Source organism: Lolium rigidum, chromosome 2, assembly GCF_022539505.1.
Source record: "Lolium rigidum isolate FL_2022 chromosome 2, APGP_CSIRO_Lrig_0.1, whole genome shotgun sequence".
NCBI classification, from domain to species: Eukaryota; Viridiplantae; Streptophyta; class Magnoliopsida; order Poales; family Poaceae; genus Lolium; species Lolium rigidum.
Window position 1 is genome coordinate 287,268,928 of NC_061509.1, and position 24,753 is coordinate 287,293,680.

At 47.5% G+C, this 24,753-nt stretch overlaps 1 protein-coding gene and 1 pseudogene across 2 annotated transcripts; both read left to right on the top strand.

The window, feature by feature from the left end:
- Positions 1-11,452: 11,452 nt before the first annotated feature.
- On the top strand, positions 11,453-24,205 carry LOC124693615 (two-component response regulator ORR23-like). Of its 2 annotated transcripts, XM_047227093.1 has the most exons (7): positions 11,453-12,229; positions 12,645-12,797; positions 13,016-13,429; positions 13,514-13,590; positions 14,210-15,382; positions 15,570-15,664; positions 24,175-24,205. In XM_047227093.1, the coding sequence occupies exons 1-6, from the start codon at positions 12,091-12,093 to the stop codon at positions 15,636-15,638; spliced, it is 2,025 nt and encodes a 674-aa protein (XP_047083049.1). In that variant the 5' UTR covers positions 11,453-12,090; the 3' UTR covers positions 15,639-15,664; positions 24,175-24,205. The 2 variants fall into 2 exon arrangements, with proteins under 2 accessions (XP_047083049.1, XP_047083048.1); XM_047227092.1 differs by lacking the exon at positions 24,175-24,205 and having other exon boundaries at positions 15,570-15,859.
- On the top strand, positions 19,268-20,537 carry LOC124691114 (annotated as a pseudogene).
- Positions 24,206-24,753: the final 548 nt, after the last annotated feature.

A 24,753-nucleotide genomic window follows, 5' to 3' on the forward strand; every position in this document is an offset into this window, starting at 1 on the left:
CGAGTAAATGATTAATGGGTCCAATGCACTAGGAACCACACCGAGCTCTACAATGAACCTCTTCATCCATACCGCTTCGATGAAGCCTCCGAAGCCGCTATGTACTCGATTCCGTTGAAGACTTCGCCACCGTGCATCGCTTCGAGCTTGCCCGACTCATCGCAGCACCATTCAATATAAACACGTACCCGGACCGTGACTTAGAGTCATCGGGATCGGTGTTCCAACTTGCATCGGTGTAACTTGTTACAACGAGCTCTTGGTCACCTCCATAACAAAGAAACATATCCTTAGTTCTTTTCAAGTACTTCAGGATATTCTTGACCGCTGTCCAGTGTTCCATTCCCGGATCACTTTGATATCTCGCTAGTCAAACTAACGAGCATGTGCTATATCCGGTCTAGTACATAGCATGGCATACATGATAGAGCCTATCGCCGAGGCATAGGGGATCTTACTCATCCTTTCTCTTTCTTCTGCCGTAGCCGGACCTTGAGTCTTACTCAAGACCTTGCCTGGTAACATAGGTAAGAATCCTTTCTTACTTTCGTCCATTCTAAACTTCTTTAGAATCTTGTCCAGGTATGTACTCGTGATAGCCCTATTAGGCGTCTTGATCTATCTCTATAAATCTTGATGCCTAATATATACGATGCTTCACCAAGGTCTTTCATTGAAAAACTATTATTCAAATAACCTTTAACACTCGCTTAGTAGTTCTATATCATTCCCGATCAATAATATGTCATCTACATATAATATCGGGAATGCTACGGAGCTCCCACTCACTTTCTTGTAAATACCAGGCCTCTCCATGACACTGTATAAACCCGAAGTCTTTGATCACCTTATCAAAATGTCGGTTCCAACTTCTTGATGCTTGCTTCAGTCCATAGATTGAACGCTGAAGTTTGCATACTTTGTCAGCATTTTTAGGATCGACAAAACCTTTGGGTTGTACCATATACAACTCTTCCTCAATGTCTCCATTAAGGAATGCTGTTTTGACATCCATCTCGCCAAATCTCATAATCGAAAAATGCAGCTATTGCTAACAAAATCCTCACGATTTTAGCTTCGCTACAGGTGAGAAAGTCTCATCGTAGTCAACTCCTTGAATTTGTCGGAAACCCTTTGCGACAAGTCGAGCTTTATAGACAAGTAATATTACCATCGGCATCTGTTTTTCTCTTGAAGATCCATTTATTCTCGACAGCCTTTCGGCTATCAGGTAAGTCTACCAAAGTCCATACTTTGTTATCATACATGGATCCCATTTCGGATTTCATGGCTTCTTGCCATTTGTTGGAATCTGGGCTCATCATCGCTTCTTCATATGTCGCAGGATCCTCATCATTGTTATCTACAATCATGACATTTAGACAAGGATCATACCAATCAGGAGTGGCACGTTCCCTTGTCGATCCGCGAGGTTCGATAGTTTCCTCGTTCGAAGTTTCATGATCATTATCATTAGCTTCCTCGGTTGCCGGTGTAGGCGGTACAGGTACAGCTTCCGGTCATTGCGCTACTCCGATCAACGAGTATAGATTCATCAATCTCATCGAGTTCTACTTTTCTTCCAGATCACTTCTTTAGTGAGAAATTCTTTCTCAAGAAAGGTTCCGTTCTTAGCAACAAAGATTTTGCCTTCGGATCTGTGATAGAAAGTGTACCCTATAGTTTCCTTAGGGTATCCTATGAAGACGCATTTCTCCGCTTTGGGTTCTAGCTTGTCCGGTTGTAACTTCTTTACATAGGCTTCGCAACCCCAAACTTTTAGGAACGACAGCTTAGGTTTCTTATTAAACCATAATTCATACGGTGTCGTTTCAACGGATTTTGATGGTGCTCTATTTAAAGTGAATGCGGCTGTCTCTAATGCATAACTCCAAAATGATAACGGCAAATCAGTAAGAGACATCATAGAACGAACCATATCTAAGAGAGTTCGATTACGACGTTCGGACACACCGTTTCGTTGAGGTGTTCCTGGCGGAGTCAATTGTGAAAGTATTCCGCATTTCTTTAAATGCATGCCAAACTCATAACTCAGATATTCACCTCCGCGATCAGATCGTAGAAATTTGATCTTCTTGTTACGTTGATTTTCTACTTCACTTTGGAATTCCTTAAACTTCTCGAAAGTTTCGGATTTATGTTTCATGAAATAGATATACCCATATCTACTCGGATCATCCGTGAAGGTTAGAACATAACGATAACCACCGCGCGATGCTACGCTCATTGGTCCGCACACATCGGTATGTATGATTTCTAATAAGTCAGTAGCTCGCTCCATCATACCAGAAAATGGAGTCTTAGTCATTTTTCCCATCAGACATGCTTCGCATCTATCAAGTGACTCAAAGTCAAGTGATTCAAGTAATCCATCGGTATGGAGTTTCTTCATGCGTTTCACTCCAATATGACCAAGACGACGAGTGCCACATATAAGTAGAATTATCATTCAATTTAATTCGCTTAGCATCAATGTTATGTATATGTGTATCATTACTATCGAGATCTAACGAGAAATAAGCCATTCTTTTCGGGTGCTCGACCATAAAAGATATTATTCATAAAAATAGAACAACCATTATTCTCGGACTTGAATGAATAACCGTCTTGCATTAAACAAGATCCAGATATAATGTTCATGCTCAACGCGGGTACAAAATAACAATTATTTAGGCTTAAAACTAATCCCGAAGGTAGATGTAGAGGAAGTGTGCCGACAGCGATCACATCGACTTTGGATCCATTTCCAACGCGCATCGTCACTTCATCTTTCGGTAGTCTTCGTTTATTCTTTAGTTCCTGTTTCGAGTTACAAATATGAGCAACCGAACCGAGTATCAAATACCCAGGTACTAGTACGAGAACCGAGTGAGATAAACATCTATAACATGTATATCGGATATACCTTCTTTCTTCTTCTTGACAAGGCCGCTCTTCGGATCCGCCAAATACTTGGAGCAATTACGCTTCCGGTGTCCCTTCTCCTTGCAGTAATAGCACTCGGCATCGGGCTTAGGGCCGTTCTTAGGTTTCATAGGAGGTGTGGCAGCTTTCTTGCCACCCTTCTTGAATTTTCCCTTAGACTTGCCCTGTTTCTTGAAACCGGTGGTCTTGTTGACCATCAACACTTGGTGTTCTTTCTTGATCTCAATCTCGGCAGCTTTAAGCATGGCAAAGAGTTCGGGTAACTCTTTGTTCATGTTCTGCATATTGTAGTTCATCACAAAGTTCTTGTAACTAGGTGGCGAGTGATTGAAGGATACGATTAATCCCCGATCCGTTAGGAATAACTATTTCCATGTCATCGAGTTTCTTCGCATGCCCGGTCATGGCGAGCATGTGCTCACTAAGGGAGCTACCTTCTTCCATCATGCAACTGAAAAATTGTTTCGATGCTTCATAGCATTCCACGGCCGCATGAGTTTCAAAAATAGTCTTCAACTCTTTTATCAACTCATGAGGATCGTGGTGCTCAAAACATTTTTGAAGATCGGATTCCAGACTGCATAGGATAGCACACTGAACTTGAGAGTACCGAGTTTTCCGAGTCGCGTAAACATTCTTTACTTCATCGGTTTTCGTTTCGCTGGAGGGTCACCTAGCGGTGCATCAAGCACATATTGCGGATTTCCGCCGGAGAGGAAGATCCTCACATGACGGAACCGGTCGGTGAAGTTGCTACCGTTGCTCTTAAGCTTTTCTTTCTCTAGGAACTGGTTAAAATTGATTGGGGACGCCATATCTACAACATATATTTGCAATAATTTAGACTAAGTTTATGACAAATTGAGTTCAAATTTTAATTCAACATAATTAAAAATCTAGGTGAACTCCCACTCAAAACAATATCCCTCGCATTGTCTTAGTGATCACACGAACCAAATCCACCGCACCTAAGCCCGATCATCACGAGACAAGGTGTGATTTCAATGGCGAACACTCAAAGTGTTCATCATATCATCCATATGATTCATGCTCTACCTTTCGGTATCACGTGTTCCGAGACCATGTCTGTACATGCTAGGCTCGTCAAGGCCACCTTAGTATCCGCATGTGCAAAACCGTCTTGCACCCGTTGTATGCACTTGTTGATTCTATCACACCCGATCATCACGAGATGCTTCGAAACGACAAGTCTTGGCAACGGTGCTACTAAGGATGAACACTTTATTATCTTGAGATTTTAGTGAGGGATCATCTTATAATGCTACCGTCGCGATCTAAGCAAAATAAGATGCATAAAAGGATTAACATCACATGCAGTTCATATGTGATATGATATGGCCCTTTTGTCTTTGCGCCTTTGATCTTCATCTCCAAAGCACGGACATGATCTCCATCATCTTCGGGCATGATCTCCATCATCGTTGGCGTAGCGTCAAGGTCAATGACGCCGTCTTCATGATTGTTCTCCATGTAGCAACTATTACAACTACTTTGAAATACTACTCAACATGAAATTTAAAGACAACCATAAGGCTCTCGCCGGTTGCCACAATACAATAATGATCATCTCATACATATTCATCATCATATCATGGCCATATCACATCACCAAACCCTGCAAAAACAAGTTAGACGTCTCTAATTTGGTTTGCATATTTTACGTGGTTTAGGGTTTTCGAGAGAGATCTAATCTACCTACGAACATGAACCACAACGTTGATACTAATGTTGTCAATAGAAGAGTAAATTGAATCTTCACTATAGTAGGAGAGACGAGACACCCGCAAAGCCTCTTATGCAATACAAGTTGCATGTCGAACGAGGAACAAGTCTCATGAACGCGGTCATGTAAAGTTAGTCCGGGCCGCTTCATCCCACTATGCCACAAAGATGCAAAGTACTCAAACTAAAGATAACAAGAGCATCAACGCCCACAAACCATTGTGTTCTACTCGTGCAACCATCTATGCATAGACACGGCTCTGATACCACTGTAGGATAACGTTGCATAGAAAACAAAATTTTTCCTACGGCGAACACGAAATCCAAGCCAAGATGCAATCTAGAAGACGGTAGCAATGAGGGGATTATCGAGTCTCACCCCTGAAGAGATTCCAAAGCCTACAAGTTGAGGCTCTTGTTGCTGCGGTAGATGTTCACTTGCCGCTTGCAAAAGCGCGTAGAAGATCTTGATCACGATCGGTTTCGGCGCCACGAACGGGCAGCACCTCCGTACTCGGTCACACGTTCGGTTGTTGATGAAGACGACGTCCACCTCCCCGTTCCAGCGGGCAGCGGATGTAGTAGCTCCTCTTGAATCCGACAGCACGACGGCGTGGTGTCGGTGGCGGTGGAGAAGTCCGGCGGAGCTTCGCTAAGCTACGCGGGCAATATGGAGGAGAAGGGGGCGGCTAGGGTTTGGGAGGGGTGGCCGGCCACTCTATGGGGGGCGGCCAGCTTGTGGTCTTGGGGTGGCCGGCCCCCTCCCCTTGGCCCCTCATTATATAGGTGGATCCCCAAGGGTTGGTCTCCAAGTCTTCGAATAAGACCCGAACCAAAAACCTTCCATATGGTGGGGAAACCTAGCCCAGCTAGGACTCCCACTAGAGGTGGGAGTTCCACCTCCCATATGGGGGGGTGGCCGGCCCCCTAAGGGGGAGTCCACTTGGGACTCCTCCCCCACTAGGGCTGGCCGGCCATGGAGGTGGAGTCCCATGTGGACTCCACCTTCCTTGGTGGTTTCTTCCGGACTTTTCTAGAACCTTCTAGAACCTTCCATAGAACCTTCCGCGTCAATTTTATTCACATAAAATGACATCCTATATATGAATCTTATTCTCCGGACCATTCCGAACTCCTCGTGATGTCCGGGATCTCATCCGGGACTCCGAACAAATATTCGAACTCCATTCCATATTCAAGTTCTACCATTTCAACATCCAACTTTAAGTGTGTCACCCTACGGTTCGCGAACTATGCGGACATGGTTGAGTACTCACTCCGACCAATAACCAATAGCGGGATCTGGAGATCCATAATGGCTCCCACATATTCAACGATGACATTAGTGATCGAATGAACCATTCACATACGATACCAATTCCCTTTGTCACGCGATATTTTACTTGTCCGAGGTTTGATCTTCGGTATCACTCTATACCTTGTTCAACCTCGTCTCCTGACAAGTACTCTTTACTCGTACCGTGGTATGTGGTCTCTTATGAACTTATTCATATGCTTGCAAGACATTAGACGACATTCCACCGAGAGGGCCCGGAGTATATCTATCCGTCATCGGGATGGACAAATCCCACTTGTTGATCCATATGCCTCAACTCATACTTTCCGGATACTTAATCCCACCTTTATAACCACCCATTTACGCGAGTGGCGTTTGATGTAATCAAAGTACCTTTCCGGTATAAGTGATTTACATGATCTCATGGTCATAAGGACTAGGTAACTATGTATCGAAAGCTTATAGCAAATAACTTAATGACGAGATCTTATGCTACGCTTAATTGGGTGTGTCCATTACATCATTCATACAATGATATAACCTTGTTATTAATAACATCCAATGTTCATGATTATGAAACTAATCATCCATTAATCAACAAGCTAGTTAAGAGGCATACTAGGGACTCTTTGTTGTTTACATATCACACATGTATCAATGTTTCAGTTAATACAATTATAGCATGGTATATAAACATTTATCATAAACATAAAGATATATATAATAACCACTTTTATTATTGCCTCTTGGGCATATCTCCAACAAGGAGAAGATTTTACAGGGCTTCCAAGCCGGTGCAAGACTATGGTGGAGGAGGAGAGCGGCGGCTAGGGTTGGAGGATAAGGGAGGACCGCGCCCCCTGCCCCTCCCCTCTTTATATAGGGGAGGCCGGCCAGGGTTGCCTTGGTCCCTCCTCCAAGCCCTAGGGCCGACATCCAAAGAGGGAGGGGGACTTCCCCCAAGTCTTTCCTCCTAGGATTTTTAGGGAAACCCTAAAGGGTGGCCGGCTTGGGCCTTGAGGGTGTGGTGCGCCTGGCCCATTAGGCCTGGGCTGCACCCACTCGGCTCATGTGGACCCTCCCGGGGTTGTGGGCCCACTGGTGGACCCTCCGGAACCTTCTACAAACTTCTCGGTCTTCCACCGGAAAATTCCCGAACTTTTCCAAACCCCAGAAAATAACTTTCCTTATATGAATCTTACCTCTCCAGACCATTACGGACCTCCCGTGATGTCCTGGATCCATCCGAGACTCCGAAAAGCATTCGGTCTACATCTCATATTCCCAATCTAATATACGACATCGAACATTAACTGCGTCACCCTACGGTTTGTGAACTATGCGGACATGATCGAGACTCTTCTCCGATCAATAACCAATAACGGGACCTGAAGATCCATAATGGCTCCCACATATTTAACGATAACTTAGTGATCGAATGAACCATTAACATACGATAACAATTTCCTTTGTCGCGCGATACTTTACTTATCCGAGGTTTGATCATCGGTATCTCTATACCTAGTTCAACCTCGTTACCAATAAGTACTCTTTACTGTCATCCCTAGTGACCTAGTCACATGCTTGCAAGCTAATTGAATGACATTCCACCGAGAGAACCCAGAGCATATCTATCCGTTATCAGGATGGACAAATCCCAATCTTGATCCATATGCCTCAACTCATACTTTCCGAATACTTAATCACATCTTTATAACCACCCATTTTCGAAGTGGCGTTTAGTAATCAAAGTAACCATCCGATATAAGTGATTTACATGATCTCATGATCGAAGAATTAGGTTACTATGTATCGAAAGCTTATAGCAAGACAAACTCAATGACTTGATCTTATGCTACCCTTATTGTGAGTGTGTGTCCATTATATCATTCTCCTAATGACATAACCTTATTATTAACAATATCCAATGTTCATGATCAGGGAACCATGATCATCTATTAATTAACAAGCTAGTTTAACAAGAGGCTTACTAGGGACTCTTTTATGTTTACATAACACACAAGTATTAGTGTTTCCGGTTAATACAATTATAGCATGGAATGCAAACATTTATTGTAAACACAAAGATATAATAATTGCCTCTTGGGCATATCTCCAACACTAGTACCGTGAACGGCGGGAGGCGATCGAGCGGCGGCGGCGAGAGGCGGTGGAGCGTCAGCAACAGCAGGCGGCGGAGGAGCGTCAGCAGCGGGAGGGCGCTGGCGGCAACGGAGGCGGCCTGGGGGCGCGGGCGGATGCGTTGGCGGCACAACTGGAGGCGCAAATGGAGTAGGAGGAGGACGACGAGGCGGAGCAGGAGGAGGACGACGACGACTTTGAGTGGTTCGACGACGACGGACCGCACCCGGACGAGGCAGCGGATCAGCAACCAGCGCTCGTCGAGTCATTCGAGTCGGAGAAGAAGCTCCATGACGACGCCCGTGCCCGCGAAGAGGCGCAGATTCGCCGCGTCGTCGAGCTCTCCCTCCAGGCGGCGCAACAGGAGCGGGCATGCGACGACGCGCTGCTCACCGCCCTACGCATGGAGAGGCAGCGCGCGCAGCAGGAACTACGGATGAGGGGCGTCGAACACACCGTCGGGCGGTCAGTAGGCTAGGGTTTAGATAAAATCTAGCCGTTTTCATTCAAACTTTGTAATATATAATCAAATTTGAATGAAAACTTTTATTTGCGTGCATTAATATTTATTTGGGGACGGCGTTTTGGGGACGCGGCTAGGGAGCGACGTCGCCCAAACGCGGCACGAACAAAAGACGTCCCTCAAACGCTTAATCCGACGCTGTTTGTGGGACGCGTTAGGGATGTGACCGGGGATGCTCTTAGGTGGTCCAAGTACCTTAAGGTACGTAAGTTTGGTTGTGTTTGACGAGTTTTGTACTTCTTCGAAACCTCTATAATAGATTCGATTTTTGTCCTATAAAAATAAGCAAAGCAGTGTTTGGTGGGCACGAGCCAGGTATGTTCTTTAAGAGGGTTACGCTTTACCTAGGTGGGTAGCTAGGGCAGGCTGCTTTTTCATTAGGGCACGACAGGATTACATGTAGCTCATTGATCTCGTACGTAGTACCGCTACTTTTCCTATGAACATGGTACACTAGAGAGTAGTACCATGTGACGCATGGTCTGTGGATGGCGAGGTCGACTCGATCGGGAGAGAACCCGATCGCCACTCACCAGTCAGGCAGTCACCACTCGGCAGGTTAACGGTGGAGAGATGGAGCGAGCTTTCGTTTACGATAGGCGATAGTGTGCGTACGTGGCCGGAAAAACCATTTCGCCTGCCCGCGTGCGTGGCCGGCCGGTACCCATGGTAGTTGACTATTTTCCTTTATGCATGTGCCCAGTAGTATATATTGTACTCCTGCAGGCAGTGCGCTCGTGACGGGCGATGTCAACGGATGACGTTTTTAGATGCTGGCATAACGACGTATGGTGTGCGTACGTATGCTCCAACGTAACCACCCCGCAGAGAGTCAAAAGGTCGATGCCCCGAGCTAGCTAGGTCCATGTCCATTCACCGGCAGCCCCAGCGACGGGCACCATAGCCTAGCTAGGTTGCCTACCTCCTGCCCCACCGCCGGCCTGCGCGCGCGCGCGGGAAACACCAAACGCCCCGCGCGCTACCCGGCGCCGGATCGAGCGACTCCGACCGGCCGGCGGGCGACGGCGATTAACCCGTGATCATGCACCGTCGATTGATTCCTCGTTAATCGACGGCTTTGCTCCCTTTCGATTTTTTTATTGCATCCATTCATGTATTATAAGGTGCATGTAGAGGTCGGAGATGATCAACATAATACTTGGTAGTTCCTTGCGTGCTATAGGCACAAATTTGTTTTGTTTTCGTGGTGTATTCATATGGTGTAGAGGTCACAGATGATCATTACACAGATGCATATTAACATTTCATTTGAAGAAGATAAATATCTTTTTTCTAAACATAAAGCTCGAAAGCCCGATTTTAAATTAAAAAAAGCTCTCAACCGGCTAGGATTACACAAGGCCCTCCGTACAACACAACATCGCACCACACCACACAACGCTGCAATGGCCGAACGATACAAGGAAGAACTCTAAGAAGCTTACACCACTATGCTACAGCACAAGCACTACACCTCCATGTGACAAATAATCTTGGTATTAGTAGTAGATGTCCCCATGTTGTCCTCCCGAGCTGTCCGAGCCGAAACTTTAGCCCCCATCCTGATCGACATCTCCCTCGACGCCACGGGAGGGAGGCTAGCTACATGCAAAGTCTAAATGGCTCCAACATGGTGAGGTTGTCCCGTTGTGTGGTGCTCAGACCACCGATTCTTCCCTCCTCAAAATACAGCTTCTACTTAGATCTAGTTTTGGGCCTTGATCTGCTCCGCTACGGTGCTCTTCTAATACACTGCAAGAATTGCGAGCTGATTTGTGACCCTCCATTTTAGCCACCAAATCGTGTCCACTTTCCATTTCTTTTTAGAAATGCATCGTAATGGTGGCGGCAAGGTCAATTAGACGAATGGTGCCGTGGGGGTTATGATTTTCTTGCCAAAGTGCGCCGAACATGACAATGGCTCTTTGTGGTACTCCATGGGATAACTCCCCCCCCCCCCCCATGCTTTTTTGCCATTGCGGCCCTCGTCATTGTCCCTCTTCATTCGTGCAATCGACACACTTCGGTGGGCTAGCTTTTCACATGGATTTGAAGTTGTGTCTATAGAAGCGTCACACCCCTTATGAGGGTGGGAGGTCCTCTCTTGTCTTGTTGTTAACTTCAACAGAGTTTCTCTAGAGTTGACACGTCCCATGTCATATGTAGTTGGCTATGGTGGTGGAGTGCCCTTGTGTTGTGGAAGTTACCATGGAAAAAGGTTTTGTTTCGGTTTTGTGCTAATCTCTCCTTTGTTTCGCTTCCTCTTTATTATCTACTTGTCGGTCATCGTTCTTGGCTATGCTATCTTCCTTTTTGTCTGCGTGTCTGTTGTTTTCGTCTATTGGCATGTGATTATTTCTCTATCGGCTGCCGGCCTTGAGCCATCTCCTACAGTTTCGATGTACATGAGGATACATTTTGACCTAATGGAAAATTTTCAAAGGGGCTGACCATGGCCATATATAGTTTTTTGTGGAAAACAAATCTTGGTACATAGTAGTACATCGAAACCTATCAAATAACCTAGACAATGCAAAGAAACAAACTTAGCATTCTAAAAAAAGAACTTAAAATAAAATTTCCCGAACACCCATCAAATGCTCAAAATCAAACTTCTTGGCAAAAGGAAAAAAAAAAGAACAGCATCAAAGCATCTCAAAACACAGCAGGCCTACTGTTGTGCGCTACAGAGGATCACGTCCACACCTGTAATTATCAGCTCGGAGGCTGGTGGGCCCCACCCTCTGTTGTATCCATGCCTGACGCCACCACTGTTTTGACCCGAGCTATATCCATGGCCATGGGCGGCCATGCCCCCTCTCAGACAATCCCTCCCCATCTCTTCCCCAACCACGAGAACCGCTCTTCCTGCCCCCTCCGAACAACTCCCCATCTCCGCGGCAGAGAGATCAGCTTGTTCGAGCCTGTGATCGAGGCGAGGGAGGTGCAGGATTGGTTGGTTGGTTGTCTGGTCGTCTCCAGCGGTCGCCGTCTCCGCTCCTTTTGCCGTCCAACTCCCCGGCCCCCCTTCTTGCTTTCTCACACCTCCGCTCCAATAATGATGGTGGGGTGGTGGTGGTGGGTTTGGTCCTGAAGCCCCATCCGTCCATCCCCAGGTCCAAATCCACCAGCTGCTTCTTTCTTTCTTTCTCTTTTCAGCTAAGGTTGGGTCGGGTGGTGGTAGGTTTTCTTTCCTTCCTTGCTGGGGATTGGGAGGCCTCGGGTCCAAGCCACCTCCCCCGTCCACGTCGCAGCGCCTCGTCGGTGCCGCTAGCCTCTGCGATTGGCTCGATTGGTGATTCTTGGTCTCTTGGTTGGGGACTAGCGCCAGTGCCACTAGCAACTTGTAGGCAAAATTCGTTTCTTGCTTCTCGCTTGTGAGGCGCTGGTGCCTGTTCTTGGTTCTCTTCCTCCGAATTGGGAAGGGTTGTGTCTTCTCATGAGGACGGAGGAGAGGAACGGCGTGGCGGGGGCGGGGAGGGACCAGTTCCCCGTCGGCATGCGGGTCCTCGCCGTCGATGACGACCCCGTGTGCCTCAAGGTGCTCGAGACCCTCCTGCGCCGCTGCCAGTATCATGGTGAGAAATCTTTTACTACTTGCAGCTCCGGGTTGTGATTTTATCTGCGTAGGAGCCAGCCACTGCGTCAGGAGTAGTCAATTTCAGTTACTCTGTTTCAGAATTTCACCTGTTCCTCAGTGTCTAGGACTGCCAGTGAAGATGATGCTGGTGGTTGTCACAGCTCACAAGTAGATTTGATGTACTACCATGTAGTATAAATGCTGCATGTAGTGAAAGATTGCGTACTCTAGCTGGATACATCCATTCAATTGTATGATCTGAATTTATGTTTCCACTGTTTATCTGGAGTATAAACAAATGCATGCTGCATCAGTTTGGGTTTTGGATGCAATTTCGCCATGCAAAATGTACAAGATCATTTCTGTTTTTTACTGTTATTTGCTTCGAAGAGTAACCTGTACTGTTTTCCTAGTGACGACGACGAACCAGGCTGTTATCGCGCTCAGGATGCTGCGGGAGAACAGGGAGATGTTTGATCTAGTTATCAGTGATGTCCACATGCCAGACATGGACGGCTTTAAGCTTCTTGAGCTGGTGGGGCTTGAAATGGACCTCCCTGTCATTAGTAAGTTCCACATTTTATCTATCTCAGAGCTGTATAATTCTTACTGTTCTTGGCAATAGCAACCAAGGAGGCACCTGTGCAAAGTATATACAAAGATCGTCAGATCAATATTCTTTTAGATACATAGTATCAATTCTGCACACATAATCATATGCTCTGTGCTTTCTAATTGGGGAAAAGGGGAAAACGTTAATGCTAACCAACTATTTTCCATGCAGTGTTATCGGTGAATGGAGAAACAAAGACTGTCATGAAAGGGATAACTCATGGTGCCTGTGACTATCTCCTAAAACCTGTCCGGATTGAAGAGCTTAGGAATATCTGGCAGCATGTTGTCAGGAGGAAATTCAGTACCCGTGAGTGTGTTACTCTTGATACCTACGAAGAGTGCAATAAGCCACTAAGTGCAGATTCTGACTATGCATACGGCCAAGTTACATGTGGGTCGCCCGACCAAAGTGGGAGGCCCAGCAAGAAGAGGAAGGAATACCATAGTGAGGAGGAAGATGAAGACGAGGACAGCAATGGTCAAGACAACGATGACCCTTCAGCTCCAAAGAGGCCAAGAGTTGTTTGGTCAGTTGAACTGCATAGAAAATTTGTTGCTGCTGTCAACCATCTTGGAATTGACAGTAAGAACTTATCAGTATTATCTTTTGTGTCGTTATTTGCGTACAGTAACTCATGGTACTCACCATCATTTTCTGTTTATGCAGAAGCTGTGCCAAAAAGAATACTTGAGCTCATGAATGTTGAGAAACTCACTAGGGAAAATGTTGCAAGTCACCTACAGGCAAGGCACTTCATTTACTTTCTTGTAGTTATCAGAAGATCAGTATCTTGTCCGTCCCATACAGCCAAATGTAAATCTCTGTACTGCAGCCAGCAGCTAGGTATTAAAGGTAGAAGTGCATAAAACAAGTTATACCCAATAGATAGTTTTGGTCTTTTTCGCGGCATTGTATATCCTGCAAATGTTCATTATGCAAATGGTACAGGATACTACCATATATTATGCTGACCGATTAACATTATTTAAGTTGTGCTGAAAGAAAACACCGCTACCACACTGATTAACCTGGAACAAATATACTTCTAATGTCGATATTAAAGCTGGAGTGCGAAAAAACAAGTTTGTATTTTGTCACTGTAAAAACTGCAAGTTTCTTGAACAAGTCCTGAAACAAGTAAATGAGTAATCAGGTAAGAGCTGGATAAAGGGCCTTTTTGTGTAGCACTTCTCTAGACCTTTTAACAAGATTCAGCAAGCATGAGTATGGTGAACTAGAATTTAGCTCTATAATGGTTCTATATCTCACTTCGAAACAAACTAAAGGCTAGATGTGCAGACACAGTTAAGTACTCCTAATAACCTGCTTCATAAGTCTAACCGTTTGCTTGTGTACATGCAGAAATATAGGCTTTATCTCCGACGGTTAAGTGCTGTGGCATCACAACAAGCTGGCATCGTTGCTGCTTTGGGAGGCAGAGACCCCTTTCTGCGCATGGATGCATTTGAAGGGCTCCAGGGTTATCAAGCATTCACATCTCCTGCAGCTCTATCATCTTTCAGTGCACATGGGCTAAGTAGTCCTAGAAACAATCAGGCAGCAGTTGTGATACAGGGCAGATCAATTCATACTGGCAGTGTCAGTTCCACAACAAATAATTCCATTGGTGATGCAAATAAGTACCATCTTAGCCTACAAGGAAACCAGCATGGGAAACTGGCACAAGGTTTAGCCACATCGCTTGGGCAGGCCCAACTGCAACAGAAGTGGATGAATGAAGACAACGGTGATCTGTCCGCCATCCTTTGTGGCAATAGCCTGGTTAAAGGCATGCCTAGCACGCTCCGAAGTGTCACGAGCAGTACATTACTGCCTCAAGATCAAGTGGAGTGCACACAAGCCAAAGTAGCCATCCAGCCGTCAATTCGAGCTCCGCCTGCAAGTTTAGAACTTCTCGAAGGTGCCGTTGGAGCTTCTTCTGATCCATTGGAGTCTCGTGTATCCCAGCAGGGTGCTCTTCCTTTATGTGGATTTTCTGGGAGCAGGCTGCCAGTGCATGGTCCATTCAACAATAATGGTGCAACAAGATTGGGTGACGCATTCTCAGCAAGTTTCCGTCCAACAAATGACCTCACGGTAGCAAGAGGTAGCAAAGTGGGAGCCAGCTCTTTTGGTGGCACGATACATTTGTCTCCAGATACCGAGCAAAAGTACTGGAGCTTTGGAAGTGGGAACAGCTTTAGACAGAAGGCGGATGAAAGTAGTGCAGACAGTCTACTTGATCCAAAGCTTGTATGGAGTTCCTCTCAACTCACAAGCAATGTTGATGCTCATCATTCCATGAGCCAGAGGTCGAACAACTGCAGCATAAATATCGGTCACGGTGCCAGAATGTTTGGACAGATAAGTGCAAATGCTTCACCGGTTGTTCCACAAGCGAAGATTGATTTCCTCTTCTCAGGAGATACTTCGATGGCAAGGAATGCCTCGGAATCAAGCATTCCGAGGCTGCAGACCGAGCTCAGCTCTAGCACCTGCAGTTTTGACGGTCTTCTCAATTCCATGATCAAAGTGGTAACGCAACTTATGTCTCTCTATTTAGTGTATCATCCATCTTATTTTAAGGAACAAAACCAGTTTCTTGAAGCTAGAAATCCATTTTTGTTTATCATAATCTGATTGTAAGCAACTTGTCTGACAACATTTTTTTTTTTGACAGTAATCTGATTGTCTGACAACAATTTTGCTTATGCATGTGCAGGAGAAGGACGACAATGCCTTTGGTGATGATCTGGGGTGTGACTTCTACTCGCTCGGGGCTTGCATATGACCAGAGGCTGCCGCCCCTGTATCCATGTCTCTCTACAACCTGTGTATACTATGGTATGGTGTGTAGTGTAGTGTAGCTAGCTAGTATTGCTGATCTTTAGGCCTAGCTCTGCCCTGCTTGGGCTGTATGTATTGTAGTAGCAGTAGTAGCTGTTGGAGAACAAGATGGTTCTTTTGCTAACTTGAGCAGCTAGAGACATTGATTGTCTGATTGTAAGCTTATAAGTAAGTAGTGTATGGGGCTCGACTTGGATTCTGTGCTGGAAACTATCTTGTCTGTCACATCCATGCATCACGACCTACTGGTTGGTTCAAAGTGCCATCATATACTCCCTCCGTCCATAAAAGGATGTCTCAACTTAGTTAAAATTCAAATGTATCTAGACGCAATTTAGTATATAGATACATCCAAATTTTGAAAAAGTTGAGACATCTTTTTTTGGACAGAGGTAGTACTAATTAAGTTGCAATTGTTCAAAGCATAAGGTTAACATCATGGTACTATTTGGCAATTGCCCAATTGGGTGGGCACACTGAAACAATCTAATTAAGTTACAAATCTTTATCCAGGCAAAGGTCCATGAACCATCCAGCAGATTTACCTGCTCCAGTCCAGGAAAGCTTCAGTTCGTTTGTGTCCACAAAAATGTCAACTTCTGGACAAAAAAATGCAAGGAAATAAGTTGGTATTACCAACACACGACCAAAGTACCAAGGTTCCTTCTTCAGTCATAGCATCACTCAAGTAACTACCAGTCTATGAGACAAAAATGCTAATCCAGTGCCGTAATACAGATGCAAAGTATGCTTGACAAAACATGTTCACACAAAAGAGCGAGCGGGTTTAGCTTACTAGTTACGAACCAAATCGCGCACTGAACAGCAGAGATCAAACAAACAGCTTGGACGCGTTTGGTTGCCTGGACGCCCCATGACTCGCATCGCCCCAGCAAATTTCGGGCCGTTTGGTTCCTGGACGCACTTGCGTTCTTGCATAGCACGGGTTTTAAACCACCCTTGGGACAGGCCCGAAGGAAACGCTCGGTTTGACAGTTTCTTCAGAGCCAGGCCTGGCGAGACAAAAATCGACAACTCGGGAGCTCCGCCTCGACATGGCGGGAGAAGCCGAAATCCCAGCGGCGTTGCGCGGCAAAGGTAGGGGTAACCTTCCTCTTCGGTTACCCTCTCCATTAGCCCCCTCCCAAATTTTCCCTTCCCCCAAATTTCGCACCGACGGCGGCGATGATGATCCAGATCTGGCAGCGCGCATCTCCCTTCGGTCTCCGGCGCCGGACCAGGGTCCTCTTCTCCAGCCGCGGGGGAGCCTGTGCACATCTGCGGCGGCTTTCGGCCGTGTCCTTCGTCCACCATGACGGGGGTAATGGGAAACTCCTCTGCTCTACTGTAGTGTTAGATTCATGTTGGTAGAACTAGTTGGGTTCGATAAGACCGTTCGTAATGCATAGATCTTGTTTGAGTAGACTGACCAGCTCCAGCTTGTGCATCACGCCGCAGCACTCATCATTTGCATACAAGCCTGGATCCTGATGGTGCACAAGAGAGCAGTTAGGCATGTTGCTTATCCTCGTGTGACTTACGGACCTATGTTACAACGGATCAGGAAAGGATTACCAACCTCAACAACATCTACAACTGCAACGACGTAGAGGTTATCCAGATGCTACGAATGAGAAGAGCCCCTTTCTATGCACTTGTGAAAACGTTCAGGGATAGAGGACTGCTGACTGATAGCATCCACACCTCTATCGAAGAGTCAGAATGTTTATTCATGTCGTCGGTCATAACCAGAGGTTCAGAGTCATCCATAACACATTCAAGCGATCCACGGAGACTATCTCTCGGTACTTCCAGCAGGTGTTGTACGCAATTGGGAAGCTGAGAGGTGAAATGATCAAGCCAACATCAATGAACACACCAACCAAGATCAATAACAGCTACAGGTGGTTCCTCTATTTCAGGGTGGGTACAAAATCATGTTCCTTCTACCTATCAGATGTGTGGTGCTGTTAGAAACATGACTGTGTGCTATTTTTTTTACATGATTGCATTGGGGCTATTGATGGTACTCATGTCACTGCAAAGGTACCGAGATCAATGTCTGCAGCATTCCGCGGGAGGAAGCACTACACCAGCCAGGACGTGCTAGCAGCTGTGGATTTTGATATGAGGTTCACTTACGTGCTTGCTGGGTGGGAGGGTTCAGCTCATGATGCGAGCATCCTGACCGACAGCTTGTCAAGGCTTGATGGGTTGCAAATCCTTGACGGTAAGTTCTACCTTGGAGATGCTGGATATGCATGCCAACCTGGAATTCTACCTTCCTTCAGGAAAACAAGGTACCACCTCAATGAGTTCTCTGCGAAGCACTGACCTCTGAACGCGAGAGAGTTTTTCAATCTCAGTCACTCAAGCCTTAGAGTCACCATTGAGAGGGCCTTTACTGCATTGAAGAACAGGTTCAAGGTCCTTGACCAGAAACCGTTCCACATGTTTGATACTCAGGTAAAGCTGGTCCTTGCTTGCTGCATTATTCACAACTGGATCCTAGGTTGGGGCGAGGATGAGTTCTTCGAAGAGGTTATCACCTTTGATGAAGTAGAGACCGGCCATGGCGTGGACGCATGCGACAATGATGACTGGAAGGTTAAGAGGCAAGAGTGGACAGACGCAATGTGGGACAGAGGCAACACCACCATTTGAGAAAAAGTGAAGAAGTGAAGAAGAAGTGAAGGAGAAGAAGTGAAGAAGATGAAGAACCCCTCCATGATCCCCTGTTTCTCGAACCTCTTTTCGATCCCCGTATGTTGAACAATCCTGTTTTGATAAACTTCAATTCGTAGTAGCTAGAGAGAATCGTGTTATGAACTACCATTCGTAGTAGCTAGGGATAATTTCGTGAACTTCTATGTTTCGTAAGTTTGCAACTATCATGAACTATGATTTCTATGTGATGGAAGTTGAGAGCATGGTAAAACTACCCATCGTAGAGAAGAGGTAATCTTAGGCATACCTGGATGGTACCAAACAGGTCTAATATCATCTCCATCGAGATTTGGGCTTGGCTGCAGGCAAACAAACATAAAGTCCTTTTTGGCCTAGCCGATGCAGCCCGACCTACCAAACAACAGGCCAATTTCGATCCGTGGCTCGTTCTGGACGCGCAAGTGTACTTGGACCGCTACACCAGTGAGCCACGAATCACCCCTGATGAATGAAGAGATCCAGAGTTAGTATTTTTTTCCCATTTCAATTGCTATTAAAAATGGCGTCGTTCTCAAAAAAAAAAAAAAAAAGATGGCGTCGCTCAAACTATCAGGCTTTGCCCAATCAGTGCAGCGCCGTTGGCGATGGGCTTTCAGGTTGTGGCCTCAAAAAGCCCAAGTATTCTTTCAGGAAAGCCCTAGCTAACTCGACCAGCCGCCGCGCACTCTGATTTTCCGGGGAGAATCGACGCCGGCGGGCGGCGCGGCGACTGAAGCTTTCTCTCCGTCCGGCCGCCGGTTCAAGAAACGGAAGGTGACCAGGTTTACCTCCTCACCTCAACCATCTCAGCTCTGAACTTGGAACGTGACTAGTGACTGGAATTTAGATCGAATTGCAGATTTCGTCATGTCGTCGTTTGCCGGTATATCTATGGTTACCGACGGCAAGCCGGACATCATGCCGGCTGGCGGCGAGGCGCACATCACACCGGCTGTCGACGCCGGCACATACAGCGGGTACCACCTGCTTGTGGTAAAAGACTATTCGCGTGCCGTAAAAGATATACCCAATGGCAAGGGCATCTGGTCTGGGACTTTCATGGTAGGAGGTCATCGGTGGCGCATCTGCTGCTATCCTAACGGTGACGAACCGAGTTCTGCTGACTTCATTTCTCTCGATCTTTGCCTTGACGATGACGATGACGAAATGGAAGAGTCTGTGGGGGCGAAGTTCCAGTTTAGCTTCATTGACCAACTTGAGTATCAAAAGCCAATGCATATTCGTGCACTTGAAACACGCAGCTTCTCCGTCCAAAATCGTTTGTGGGGCTGCATGAAGTTTATGAAGAGAGATGCGCTTGAACGATCTGCTCATCTAAAGGCTGATTGTTTGACCATCCGGTGTGACATCATGTTTTGCAATGATCTCAACACCCAGGATGCCGGTGACACTGTGTCTGACATAGGCCAGCATTTTAAAATTCTACTTCAAGATAAGCTGGGTTCTGATGTGACTTTTGAGGTCAGCGGTCAGACGTTCTCTGCACACCGGTGCGTGCTTGCTGCCCGATCTAAAGTTTTCAGGGCACAGCTCTTTGGCCCCATGACAGAGGGTATTATGTCCAGTGCCATACAGATCAAAGACATGGAAGCAAAAGTGTTTGAGGCTTTGCTTAGCTTCATCTACTCGGACTCATTTCCTGAGATGGAAGAGTTTAAAACACAAGCTGTCGAAGGAGAAGACGAGGAAGCTGTAGAAGTTGAAATGCCAAAAGTTGAGGAAGAAGGACAAGAAGAGGAAGCAACAGAGCATGTAACGTCAGTGCGATGGCTGCAAGACTTGTTTGTAGCGGCAGACAGATATGATATCCAACAGCTCAAGTTCATATGTGAAAAGCAGTTGTCTGAGCACATAGGTGTGACCTCGGTTGCGTCCGCTCTTGCTCTAGCTGAGCAGCACCACTGCCAAAGATTGAAGGAGGCGTGCTTCAAATTTATTGAAGTCCAATCTCCCAAATTTTTTGGATAATGTAATGGCGTCTGATGGCTGGGGTCATATGATTTCGACGTATCCCTCTGTTTTGAACGAGCTGGTTGCCAAGCTTGTGTCCAATCAGAAGAAGGACAAGAAGAGGAAGCACTAGAGGATGTAATGTGGCTGCAACTGCTGCAAGTAACACTATTAGAGCATCCCCACTCGTTTGGGCTCCCCACGCCCAAATCCGGACGAAACTACCTCCGGATTGGACGAAATTAAGGCGTGGGGAGTACCGTATTTCCAGTCGTCCACCCGGAGTTCGGCGGATAGAGTTTAAATTCAAACAAACCGCCGTCCCGCGCTACAAGTACGGCCAGATGATCGGCAAAAGGAGCAAAAGGATCAGCCACAGATCGGCGATCGGAGGGAAATTACACGGAAACAGGCTCGTCGGCAGTCCCGGCCGGCACGGCTTCGTCCGACGGACCAGTTTCCTCACACGTCGTGGCCGAAGAGGCTGCGGCGGCGGATGATGAACCAGCGGCAGTGGACGTCGAAGCAGCCGCAGTCGACGAGGTAGATGGTGAGGCAGACGAGGCAGGAGCCGGCGGAGACGACGAAGGACTGGCCGGAGTGGCTCGGAGGATGTCGTTGCGGTGGCCCTGGTACCAATTCCTCGTCTCCTCGTCCATCAGTTCCATGTCGCCGCCGCCCATGAGGAACGCCAAGTCTGTGTTCCTCTTCTTCGCCGCCGCCGTCGTCTTCAGCAGGGCGATCCGGACGCCTTGGTTGGCGAGCATCTCCCGCCACCTGCCGTCGAACTTGTCGTTCCTCCCGTCGGCGTGCGTCCTCAAGTCGGCCCAGCACTTGTCGATCGACGCCTGCATCCCGTCGGCGGGATTGCCCGTCTTTTGAGCTCTTTGAGCTTCTTCTGGCCGAGTTCGGGCGCCCTTCCGCCGCGCTTGCCGCCGGAGCGTCGGGGTTGTACTGCTCGGTCTTGCTCTTCGAGAGGGTCGTGCGGACTTCCTTCCACTTCTCGCAGTTCTCGAGGCGGGCGTAGACGTTGAGGAACTTAAACTGCAGGCCGGTGTCGTCCGTGTACATGTCCAAAGCTCGGCGCAGCTGGGGAAAAAAGAACACGGCGATACGGGTCAGCTAACGACGATGTACCTCGGTGATGCAGGGTCGACGGAGCATACCTTTTGCTCCAAGTCGTGGCCGCTGATCGGCCGTTTCTCGCACTCCTCCTGTATGCCGTGCCATTTGCTGCACGCCGTCTGCATGAGCCCCCAATGGGTGGCCATTGCCTTGTCTCCCCGGAACACGTTGATGTTCGTCTTGTTGAAGTAGGGATCGACGAGTTTGCGCTCCTCGTACGCCTGCTTCACTCGAAGCCAATATGTGTCGAACGACTGATTGGCCCCGATTATGCCGTTCGTGGACACGGTCATCCAAGCTTCGGCGAGGCACTCCTCTTCCTTCGGCGTCAATTTGATACGCGGTTCGGCAGGCGGCGAGTCCTTCTTCCTCTTCTTCTTCCCCTTCGACAGGTTGGCGGCGGATTGAGTTGGCTCTTCTTCTTCCTCGCCTTCTTCTTCGACGGCTTGGCTTCCGTCGGCAACATCCTCCCGATGCTCGTTGCGCGCCGCCACAGCTGCCGTCGCCCTCGTCTCCTCTTGCGTGAAGAACCCCGGGCACGCAGCGGCGGCGGTCATGAAGAACCCCGGGCTCGCAGCGGCGGCGGTGGTGCCGGAGGTGATCATCTCGTGGATCTCCTCTTCGTTCGGCGCCGCCATCGCACCGAACGTGAGCGGCCCTCGTCGCAGGGCCGGCGAGGTGCCCTCGAACAGGCCGCCGCCGCCGACGTCAACCTCGGGCGGCGACGGTGTGGGCTTGGACGGTTGGACGTAGGCGCCCTCTTGGAACACGGCAGTCGGCGACGGCGAGTACAGCGAAGACGAGAAGGAAGACGGGGAACTTGTTTGCGTCGGCCATTGGCCGGGGAACATACCGCCGCTATAGGCCATGCTGATCAGCCTCGCTTGTTCCTCCTGGGCCGCCTCCGCCGACCTCTTGGCGGCGGCTCTTTTCACCCTCTCCGCCCTGGCGCTTGTTTCCACGTCGCGCCGTTGCTCGTCCGCCGCCCACTCGGTGTTCGACATGCCCGGCGGCTTCGTCTTCTTCGCCCGCATCTTCCTCGTCGGCGCCTTCGGCGGCATTGTGGTGGACGAGAAGACGAGGAGGAGAGTGGTGGTGGACGAGAAGACGCCGCCAGGAACTGGAGCTGGAAGACGAGGAGATTGGGGGATTTCGGCAGGAGAGAATGGGGATATGCAAGCAAATTGGAGGGAATGGGGATATGCAAGCAAATTGGAGGGAAAATCGACAGGATTTGGTTTTCCAGTCGCCGACTACACGGGTCCACACGCCGTTTCGCGCCAAAATCTTTCGTCCGGAGTCCCCGAGCGCGCCCCGGGGGGCCGGGGGTGGCGTGGGCTCGCCGGATGGATTAAGGGCCAAATCCGGACGAAAACGAGGAACCGGGGGCGCGACTGGGCCGAATTTCGCCGTCCGGATGGAAAAAACGTCGCTCGGGGGCCTCGTCGGGGGGACGAGTGGAGATGCTCTTATGCATATATGGGACGGGATCCTCTAGGTAGATGGTAGTCTGCTTGTCTTGCTTTTGCTATATTATGTCGTTTCATGTATGGTGAATCATAAATATGGGAAAATATGGAATTATATCGTCTGTAGTTTCAGGTGCAATGTCTATGTTGACATGTGCATGTTCCCTGGCTAGTTGTTTCTCTGTTGCTTTGTGCCTTCGTGTCATTAAAGAAAAATCTTTTCTAGTCGATATCAAGAACTATGCAGATGTTTTATGGAAGGCAAGTTGTGAACCTGGGTTTAGGGGGAAAGAATTTTGATAGGGGCCTTCTCCTCTGTGATTGCTTTTCTCAAACATCTTACCCAATTTTTGCTGCTGGTTGCGCGGATGTAGGTCGACTTGTTTGTGTTTTGGGTTTATGTTTGTACCATCGGGGGCTCAAATTGCTGAAGTTATTTTGGTTTGTTTGATCTGTCGCCAACGCTGTTGTGTTCATGATATTTTTCTATCGCTGCTACTGAGGTGATTAGCTCTTGTAAACATGCATGATGAGGAATCAGAATAATGCGTGAACATTTGCTTGGAAGTTGAATTCAGTTATGCTGTTAAATAAGATGCAGAATGGGAAGATGCTATATCGAACTCATGCTATTGCACACTTCTCACAAGCATATATTTATTCGTGTGTCATAAGGTCAATTAGAGCAGCATTTGTGGTTTTCTAGATGCAGCTGTTTGTTTGAGCTGAAAGTTATTTTTTTGGCATGAAGTGGAGGATGAAGTAAAAAAACTAATGCCTTGTACAGGATTATTTTCAAACAACTTGAAAACATGCCTAGACCTGAATTTTGTTCTGCAGCGGGCATTTTCTGGGGCAGCAAACATGATATCATTTGTGGATTAAATGTCGATCTAGTTCTGATCTCTTGGATGCAGTTTTCTTGTATTCTGAGAGTAACATTTGTGCATGCTCCAAGTGCTTGGATGTAGTTTAGTTATTCCTTATTTTCACATCCACCTAAATACTAGTATTCAGCTACTTATGTGTTTTTTCCATAGCAGTTCAAATTGCATGAAGAATGTATCCGAATCAATGGACAATATCGAGGATATGATCTCTAATAATGCTACTAGACCAAGGATAGTATGTTTGCATACTTCTTATCCTTATTTTTCACTACTCGCTCGGGGCTTGCATATGACCAGAGGCTGCCGCCCCTGTATCCATGTCTCTCTACAACCTGTGTATACTATGTTCGGCTGTTCGCCCAACTGTATGGTATGGTGTGTAGTGTAGGTAGCTAGTATTGCTGATGTTTAGGCCTAGCTCTGCCCTGCTTGGGCTGTATGTATTGTAGTAGCCGAAGTAGCTGTTGGAGAACAAGATGGTTGTTTCGCTAAGTTGGGCAGATAGACACATTGATGGTCTGATTGTAAGAGCATCTTCAGCAGAACCCGTAAAAGGGCAAACCGAAAAATAACCGTCAGTTTACGGGTTCGGGCTGAAAAAGGGTGCCGATCAACGATCAGTGACCATAAACGAGGCAAAACTGAAAATATTTTTTCGGGCAGCGTTTGGTTCGCTCCGTCGGCCTGTATTTGTAGGGGCCGGCGGAGCGAACCAAACGTAGACCGAACACAAACCCTACTTTGCGCGCGAGAGAACTTTCAGCTCCTCCCAACCACCGCCGCCGCTGATGGGTGTGCCCTTACCCTCCTTTGCGCCGCCACCCTCCGATTTCTCCGCGATGAGTCTCGAATCGACCCAGCCGGCCGCCGTTGCTACCTCGCAGGCGCCGCCACCCTC